The 9,512-nt window shown below is 36.7% G+C and overlaps 1 protein-coding gene across 2 annotated transcripts in view; it reads left to right on the forward strand.

Annotated features, from left to right (window-relative positions):
• The window catches only part of LOC108970256 (tyrosine-protein kinase shark), a 14,301-nt gene extending 5,121 nt beyond the window's left edge, over positions 1–9,180 (forward strand). For both annotated transcript variants that reach the window (XM_018935541.1, XM_018935542.1), the window contains 6 exons: positions 3,526–3,936; positions 4,006–4,509; positions 4,572–5,233; positions 8,007–8,536; positions 8,589–8,760; positions 8,813–9,180. In XM_018935541.1, the coding sequence (XP_018791086.1) occupies positions 3,526–3,936; positions 4,006–4,509; positions 4,572–5,233; positions 8,007–8,536; positions 8,589–8,760; positions 8,813–9,137 (2,604 nt within the window). In that variant the 3' untranslated portion in view covers positions 9,138–9,180. The remainder of the gene's footprint in view (positions 1–3,525; positions 3,937–4,005; positions 4,510–4,571; positions 5,234–8,006; positions 8,537–8,588; positions 8,761–8,812) is intronic.
• Positions 9,181–9,512: the final 332 nt, after the last annotated feature.

Consider the following 9,512-nt stretch of genomic DNA (forward strand, 5'->3'; position numbering starts at 1 on the left):
AAGAAAACAGATTTTTGCTTTTACATTAAAATTTACCTTTAAAAAACTATAAGTACAATAAAGTTTAAGTACTTTCTTTTAATTTTGTGAAACTTTTTTTTTCCGATTTATCAATAAAATTCAACTTTTATGAATTTGTACACCATAACGTTTATGTGGCTTAATTGTGTGAGCACAAGTGTATATATAAATGATCAGGGTGACGAGAAAAGTTGAAATCCGGTTAACTGTCTGTCTGTCTGTTCGTCCCTTCGTCCGTGAAAACTGTAAGTGGAGTCAAAATTGAGATATCTTGATGAACATGGTATACAGGTTCCTTAGTCCAAAAAAAAAAATCGATTTCGGATGAAAAACCCGTTCACTCAATATGTAATAACTGAAAAACTACTAAAAGTGCTATAAATCAATAACTGAATCCAGAAACGTAAAAATTTGCCGACGGATTAGTACGACAAGCGTTTTTAGGGGACGAGGTAAAAATTGGACGATTTCCCATGTCACTCAGTGAAAATAAGTGAAATCGGACAATAAACACGCCTACTTCCGATTTTAAATTCCACTTAATTTTGTTACATTCCAGTGCATAAATCAAGAAGCAATTAATATGATGGCATTAAATTTTGAACGAAAAATGCCTTTAGTGTATGCCACCTTATGACGAAAAAATTTTCAAATCCTACCCAAACTGTTTAGACCCCAGTTCCTTTGACCGAAAATATCGGTCAATGTGTGATATACATAACTGAATATAAGGGATAATATTTCTCTTATTATTTCTGAATGTCAAAAATGGTTTGAATTGGATCAATACTTCCCTCAGCTCGCATGTACTTAATATAAAGAATTTCGAACTTCGAGGTGACTTTGTACTGCATATATCGCGCAATATGTGAGTTTTCCCAGTGAAAAACAGAGAGTGTGTTTTATTCATAAGAGAGTATCTTTATTATCTAAAAGAGACAAATTTGAGCAAAAACTTGACCTAGCCCCTAAATAACTAATATCAAGAGTTTAGCTGGCTTTACTCTATATGATTGGTTTTGCACCTTAAAGTATTTCTATGGCTTTGATTCTTGAAAGTAGCAATAGTATAAAATGTTTGGTTGCACCCGAACTTAAGTCTTGCTTACTTGTTTTTCATTCGTTTCATTGCAATGATTTTTTTCCTTTACTGGCGTAAACACCGCTTACGCGATTATAACCGAGTTAACAACAGGCCGCCAGGTCCTTCTCCACCTGGTCCTTCATACGGAATGGAGGTCTTCCTCTTCCTCTGCTTCCTCCGGCGGGTACAGCGTCGAATACTTTCAGAGCTGGATGTCAATGTCGTCATATATCTCATACAGCGCATCGTTCCATCGAATGCGATATTCGGCGTGGTCAACGCACAAAAGACCATGAATCTTTTGCGAAAACATTTCTCTCGAAAACTCGCAACGTCGACTCATCTGTTTATGTCATCGTTCAAGCCTCTGCACCATATAGCAGGACGGAAATTATGAGCGTCTTATAGAGTTTGGCTTTTGTTCGCCGAGAGAGGACTTTACTTTTCAATTGCCCACTCAGTCCGAAGTAGCACCTCTTGGTAAGAGTTATCCTGCGTTGGATTTCCAGGCTGACATTGTTGGCGGTGTTTATGCTTGTTCCCAAATATACAAAACTATGTACAACTTCAAAGTTTTGACTGTCAACAGTGACGTGAGAGCCAAGTCGCGAGAGCGACGACTGTTTGTTTGATGACACGAGATACTTCATCTTGCGCTCGTTCACTGCTAACAACTAACGGCGCGGGTGTTGAAGCCATTGATATCAATATCATCGGCATACGCTAGCGGCTGTACACTCTTGTAAAAGATTGTATCGATTAAGTTCTGCAGCTGGAATAATTTTCTTCAGCAGTAGAAGTTCACACAAGTGAGAAAGTTATCTGATCGACATTCAGTTGGGAGTGGCCAGAAACGATTATTTTACATATGGCTCAAGCAGCTCACGATTTCCGGTCTTCGACGAAGTATCCTCTGGTTAGCGTATCCCCTAAACAGGGTTGTGCGCTGGGTTTGGAAGCAGCCGCGTAAAAAAACGCACGCAATGAAAAATAGCAACTAGCCTCGGATGAGAGACCCCCTTTTGATTACGTCAAAGATCCGTGAAAAGAGAATAAACACCCACCACCTCTTCGTCGATTTCAAAGCTGCTTTCGACAGCTCAAAAAGGAACTGCCTTTGTGCCGCGATGTCTTAATTTGGCATCTCCGCCAAACTAATACGGCTGTGTAAACACCAAAATCTCCGTCAGGATCAGCAAGGACCTTTTCGAGCCGTTCGAGAAGACTCCCTATCGTATCGTCCTCACTATCGTGCAATCATTTACTTGCATTAATAAACGTATTTCAACGAAAGATTTTTATGGAATTAACATACTGTATAAGTTAGCAATATGTAAAATGGGACCGGCTTTCGAATGCCGTCCCAGGATTTCGTGAATAACATGGGTATGTTCGGATAGAGGATGTTCTCCAGATCAATAATAATAGCTTGCTTTTGAGGTGAAAATTACCACTTCTTGTAATGTTCGTGCTTAACGAATATATATTAAACTTATTAGAAGGCGGCGCCACGTCCACTTTTGAAAATTTTCTTGCTATATTTTCGATTAAAAATCTAACCACTTATATATTATATACATATATAACCCTATATCTTTCTCGTTTAGTTTTAGGTGATATGTACAACTGTTAGGTGAACAAAATTATAATACTCTGTAGCAACTGGCTGCAAGAGTATAAAAAATAAGTACTTCAAATAGTTATTTTTCAACTTTGAAAGCAAATATCTTGAAAACTATAGGTGTCTCGTGCCTATAACCATTCTTGATTTGGAGAAACCCCTCTGCGACCATACCCTCTTAATCCTGAACTCCTCGAATATTTTCCTGGATCTATGTAAAATATCCTTGGTTTTTATTCTGTCATAGTTCGGTCATATTTGTTTCGTTATCCTTAATTTTTTTTATAGATCTGCACTTATCCTGCTCTATTTGTTCAAATTGAGTACTGAGCTCCCTCTTGAGCGTCTATGTGATATATGATATTGTTTATGCTTTATATTCCCAAATTACGGATAAGACAAGCTAACCTGCCAGTTAGCTTAAAGCCGTCTTTGCTTTGTTTACTACTCCGGCGATGAAAATGCTAGTTGTTGGTGTTGTAGCGGTAGAATGAAAATGCTGGTAGTGCCGCCTTACTATCCGTGTAAATGCTTGCCTTCTACATCCAGTCGTAGAATAGAATTGCTATATACAATACCGTGCATCTAAGTTCATTTATGTAATTATTGTTTAATTTAATATTCATTATTGAATTTATGAACGTTAAATACAACTACTATAAGTGAGTGGGAGCGATATGTTATGAATTTGAATAACTTCCTTTATCAGCCATACCCATTTCAAACCGAATTCAGGGGTTTTTTCAAAGATTTGCCCTATAATTTTTTTGCCTTCATTGTTTTGTAAAAATTTTGACAGGATACAGTTTGCCACTATCAGATACGAAGGCATGGCGGCGACGCGTTTTTTTCCATTGATGCTAAGGTAAAGATCTTGCACGGTCTGGAATCTCTTGTTGAATTTTACCAAATGGCAGCCAATGGTCTTCCAACGAAACTTACAAAGTTTATAAAAAAGGACTTTCCTCCAAATGATGCCCGTCGACATGGTAATACTAATTTGTTGCATCGAGCGACCAAGGAGAATAACGCGACAATCGTTGGTGAGCTGTTAAAGTGTGGCTATCGCAACGTTGATGCAAAAAACCAAGATGGACAAACAGCTTTGCATTTAGCTGCTATTTACAGCGATCAGACCATATTAAAACTAATACTTGGATCAGACGTTAACGTTAATTGCATGGACGCATTTGGTAATATGCCCCTTCATGTAAGCTCATAAATTTTGGTACATAGTTTTTCATATATAAAGTATGATACAGTTAACATATATTTTTAGTATGCATGCCGTACCAAACCGGGTGCTTTCATCTGTAATTTAATTGAAGCAAATGCGAACGTTCAAGGGCGCAACATTAAAAATGGCTATGTCCCATTACATGATGCATGCAAAAACGGTAATATTGATGCAGTAAAAATACTTTTACGGTCAAATGCTCCCTTATTACCACGCACCACTTCTGGAGAATTTCCAATTGACTTAGCTCGTGAAGCTGGAAAAGAAGATGTTGTAAAATATTTACGCGACTACAAATTGCCAGGTGCACAAACTAAAAGATCTCTTTGGTATCATGGTACATTGACTAGAGAAGAAGCTGTTGAAAGTTTACTAAGATTTGCGAAAGGAAAGAATTGTACTGTTAATGTGAACAACAACAATGGACATGAAGAAAGTAAAATTGATACTTCAGGAAGTTTTTTAGTTCGCTACTCTGATCGGTCTGGATTTGTTTTAACTCTTCTATTTGAAAATCAGGTTAAGAACTTCAAAATATCACAATTGGTAAGCTGCAATATTTTTCCACTTTACTAAGTATTTAATCAAAATTATTCATGAACTTCAAGTCCAAATATTTGTACATTGATGAAGGGCCATATCTACCCACATTGGAACATTTGGTGGAACATTTTATGCGTTTTAACGACGGCTTACCAATTAATTTAAAATATGCAGTACCACCAGAACCCAAACCGCCACAACCACTACTTTCTACCCTCCCCCGAAACAAAAGCCATCATAAAAAATGGTACAATTCAAATTCATTAAATGAAAACGTAGACAACACAGAAATTGTTTCAACTACTTGTATATCTAAAAAAACAATTTCAAAAGCTCTGCCTGAGAAGAAACGTAAAGAAACTACAAATTTGATGCTGAGTAATTTTTTAAAAATGAAGTCGAAAATCCCAAACTCTGACGAAACGGTTCCTTCTTATACGGACACACCTACATCACAACGTTCAGTAGAAGAATTTCCATGTAAAGGTTTATCATTTTGTACAAACTTCGTTAAAGCCGAAATATCAGACACTGGTGATTTCAATAAACCTTCTGCGATTAAAAATTCAATTAACATTGACCTAAGCAATAACTTATCACTGAACGAAATGTATAACGTGCCTAGAAACAATTCAGCAGTGGAAGAGCAAATTATGGATGAGTCTGTATTCTCCCACAACGAATCTGTATTTCAGACGAGCATATGTTCTGATAATTCCACAAATCGGTAAATATTTCACTACTCATATGATTTTAGTCCTTAGGGAAGAAAATTATAAAAAAATATCTAACTGACAGTAATTTATATTTGTTGCCGTTGAACATCGCTGACATAGAATATTCGTAGGTTGCTTCTTATATTTCGCTTTTTGTCAATACTAGTGTTGTAATCTGGCAACTAACAACATTGATATTTTTCATGTTATCCATACTTAGAACGTTTTGACTTACGAGTGCTATTTGTGTTGTTTACCGTAACTTGAAATATTCTTCCCGGTAAAAAAATGGAATTAAATCACGAATATTTTCCCCTTCCTGGTTTTTAGGGCGTCCCCTTCCTTCTCCTTTGCCGCAATAGGGGTTGAGAGTCGTCCGCCCTGGCAACCATAGGGAGGATACTTAGAGTCAGTCTATCAAACTCATAGCTTATGTTACCCTTTGACTCTTTAAGAGGGCCGTCCACAATCTCTCGATTCGTATAACCCACCAATCGTGCGTGGGCAGCGAAGGATTACAATATCTAATAATCTCCACGATTTCTCCTGTGTTAGAAGCTCGGCCGGAAACCAGACCCGAGCCCAAGGGCGGAATGGAATATCCACTTTGTCCATGACCTCCAATCTGGTACCTTCTTAAACTTCTCCTACAAGAGACACTGCCTATTTGTAGAGGGTTGCACTTCATATATTGGAGGTAGACCAGGATTCTACTCGACCACCCTCATTGAAAGTGGGAATTGGCGCAGCTACCCTCTTTCTTACCTCTCCATTGAAAGCCGCAGATCATTTAGCATTACACAGGATGTACCTACTTGGAGGCGACCTATTTACAATTAAATAGGAGATCTCGCTTTATATGACAGAAAAAAATATTAACCAAAGAGGCCAAGGGGGGCTGTACGATCATAACTAATAAATTTAGCTATTTACTGCGAATTCGCCTGGTTACGTCTACTTATAAGTACACTTACTTTTTATAACTCTTTCTTACTACTAAACTTTCTAAAGTTATAAACTTAAAAGACAGACATGGCGTTCATATTCTGATCATTTTGATATATGTATTTCATAATTCAATATCTATTTCGATCATTTTATTATTAACCTTAGAACCGTGACAAAGCTGTACAACTTAATCTCGTGACTTGGGCACTCAGTGCCTAGTAATGTATTTTGACTTTTAAGATTTTTTTTTTTATAGAAAAGCCAATATTTCGTTGTTTATGCAAATAATTTAATGAAAATTGGGTTTATTGCTAGAAACAAATGTATTTTTATTGAAAAATATAAAAATAAAATAAAGTTTTATTTTCGAACTGTTCAAATGGGTGAAATTCTTCTCTGTCTGTTTGATATATTTTGATTGGATGTAGATATTGTTGGAATATTGTCCACATCTTCATAATTGCCTGAGTCCATGTCAGCTTCGACATTTTTGAATTTTGCAAAATAGCACTTTTCACACGTCCTTAGATAGTGTTTGATGCATGTCGGAATAAGGCAATGGTCAAAAGCTGCTGTTGTTTTATCATCGATCTTATCAGTTTTGCAGGTTTCACACTATGGGGTGCCATGGGCCAGCGCATTTTGTCAACAGTATCAACACCACCTTTGTGCTCATTATAATCATGTATGACTAGTGACTTTTTTGTTACAGGATTTACATCTTCGCTGAAATGAGCAGTTCAAAGCATTAGTACATTTTCGAATGTGTTGTAAAGCTTACTAATTGCATTGATTTTGAAAAACAAAACACAGATGCAAATACATCCCTTTTATTTGCTTCTTCAGAGGATGTAAATAGTTTTGGTAATTATGGCTTATTGCCTCGTATTGTGCCCACCAACGTGGTTTTCCGCACAAGCAAATCTTCCTCCAATTCATAACTTGTGGAAAAGTTGTCCATCGTGATGTTCACACCCCTGTCCAAATATTGGTTGCTGAGTCGCATAACAAGATTGCGCTGTTCATTAGGCTGTGTACCCAAATAAACTTCGCCTACAAGTGGATAGTTGGTTTTTGCGTCAACAAGCCAAAATATTTGTATGCCATATTTTCCAGGCTTAGAGGGAATGTATTGGCGGGAACTGCATCGGTTTCTCGGTGAAAGTAGCTGCTCATCAACTGTCAATTCTTTACCTGGGACAAATGGTATCGTCAAATTCGCCAAGAATAAAGTCCATGCATGACGAATAGGCGCCAATTTATCGTATCGTCTCTCAGCGCGAGTCCGGGAATCGTTAAAACGTATAAAACGGCATAATTGCTCAAACCGATGCAGTGACGTCACTGCTCTATAAAAGGGCATGCTCATTTTGTGAAAAAGATCCTTAGCATGAACTAAGTTTGCTTTCTCAGCTCCGGAGTATAAAAATATTGCACTAAAAGCATACAATTCATCCGGATTTGTGTCTTGTTTTTTTTTAACTGTTTGATGCATATTTGCATGTATTATTCTTTTAGCTTTCCTATTCGTTCTTTCAACAAAAGGCACTGGGAAAACACGTGTGAAGGCATCGATTTCTTTTTCATACAAATATATAAAGAAATATTATGGGCACTGAGTGCTCCAAGTCATGTATAGTAATATATGTATACTACATATAATGGTTTTCGTTTTTCTTATGTGTCCGTAAGTATAGGAGTTGTATAAGTTGTAAGTTGCAAAAGTATAAAAAGTTCGGATGCACCCGAACTTAGGTCTTCCTTACTTGTTATAACTAATGTTTTGTAATTGTTTGTTTATATTTTAAAATAAAATTTTTATATGGATAATTTCAGACTTTACAAACAAACGTATGAAGCAAAAGAACATCTTGAAGAGGTTAATTCACAAGGAATTTCTATTCAAAAGTCACGAGGGGTTTTCTGTGACTTGGAAGGCTTTGACTCTTCCTGTATTCCTAATATCGAAAGTGAAAATGAAATATCTAGCTACTGCATTTCCAACGAAAATATTGAATTGGGAAAACTAATTGGTGAAGGCGAATTTGGTTCCGTATATCGTGGGTACTTGAAAGGGGCTGTTTTAGGAGCTACTGATAAATATTCTCATGTGGAAATTGCAATCAAAACGTTACGAGATGAACACTGCCGAACTAGTAAGCAAGAGTTCCTACGCGAGGCCTCTGTAATGATGCATTTAAAGCACCATTGTATAGTGCAATTAATTGGGTTATCTAAAGGTGATACTTTAATGATGATACAGGAGCTTGTGCCTCTAGGGTCAATGTTACTCTTCATACAAAAAAATGTTAGAAAAATTGATCCAAATCGAGAATTAAAACTATGGGCTTCTCAAATAGCATGCGGTATATTATAACAGATCAAAAATTATGACATAAACTAAATGTTTTTTTTTAGGAATGCAATATTTAGAATCTCAACATTTCGTACATCGGGACTTAGCCGCCCGAAATATTCTACTAGCATCATTTCATCAAGCAAAAATCAGTGACTTTGGTTTATCTCGTGCTCTGGGATCATCTAATGACTTCTATGAAGCCCAGCATGGCGGTAGATGGCCGATTAAATGGTAACCCTATTGTTATAGACTATGACTTGATTAAAAATTTTATAATTCCAAGGTATGCCCCAGAGAGCTACAAAAATGGAATTTTTTCACATTCCAGCGATGTTTGGTCTTACGGAGTGACATTATGGGAGATGTTTTCATTAGGCGAGGTACCTTACGGTGCAATGCTTGGTTCCGAAGTTGTAAAGATAATAGAAGATGGAAAACGTCTGTTGCAACCCAAATTTTGCCCTAATAATGTCTATACTATTATGGAGAACTGTTGGCAATATAATCCTAAAGATCGGCCTACATTTAGTTATTTGACCGAAATTTTTGTGAAACATCCGGACTACGAAAATATAATAGAGCTGGTTAAAACAAGAAGTATTAGTTAAATTAAAATAAGTTGTGCACAATAAAATTAAGGTTGATAAAATAGTTTTCGCATATTCAGTACAGCCGAATAACCACACTATTACGCATCTCTAATTTCGTAAGTGCAGCCTGCAAATTTAACTATGTATGTTTAGATACCACAGAATAATAGGGGTATTCTCTTGCTCTTACAAAACCCTTGCACGGTGCAAGAATTGCAGATTTTTCCACCTAATACAACGGCACAACAACAAACACACGCGGAAACATATTTGCAAGGGCTGTAAAATATGTCAGACTTTGGTCTGTTGTGTTTATTTGCGTGCAATGCCACGCAAAAATATAATTGCAGCCCTGTTTTAGCTGTCATTTTACATAAAGACCTATTTAGACGT

Source organism: Bactrocera latifrons, unplaced genomic scaffold (genome assembly GCF_001853355.1).
Source record: "Bactrocera latifrons isolate USDA-ARS-PBARC rearing strain unplaced genomic scaffold, ASM185335v1 scaffold_293, whole genome shotgun sequence".
Taxonomy (NCBI): Eukaryota; Metazoa; Arthropoda; class Insecta; order Diptera; family Tephritidae; genus Bactrocera; species Bactrocera latifrons.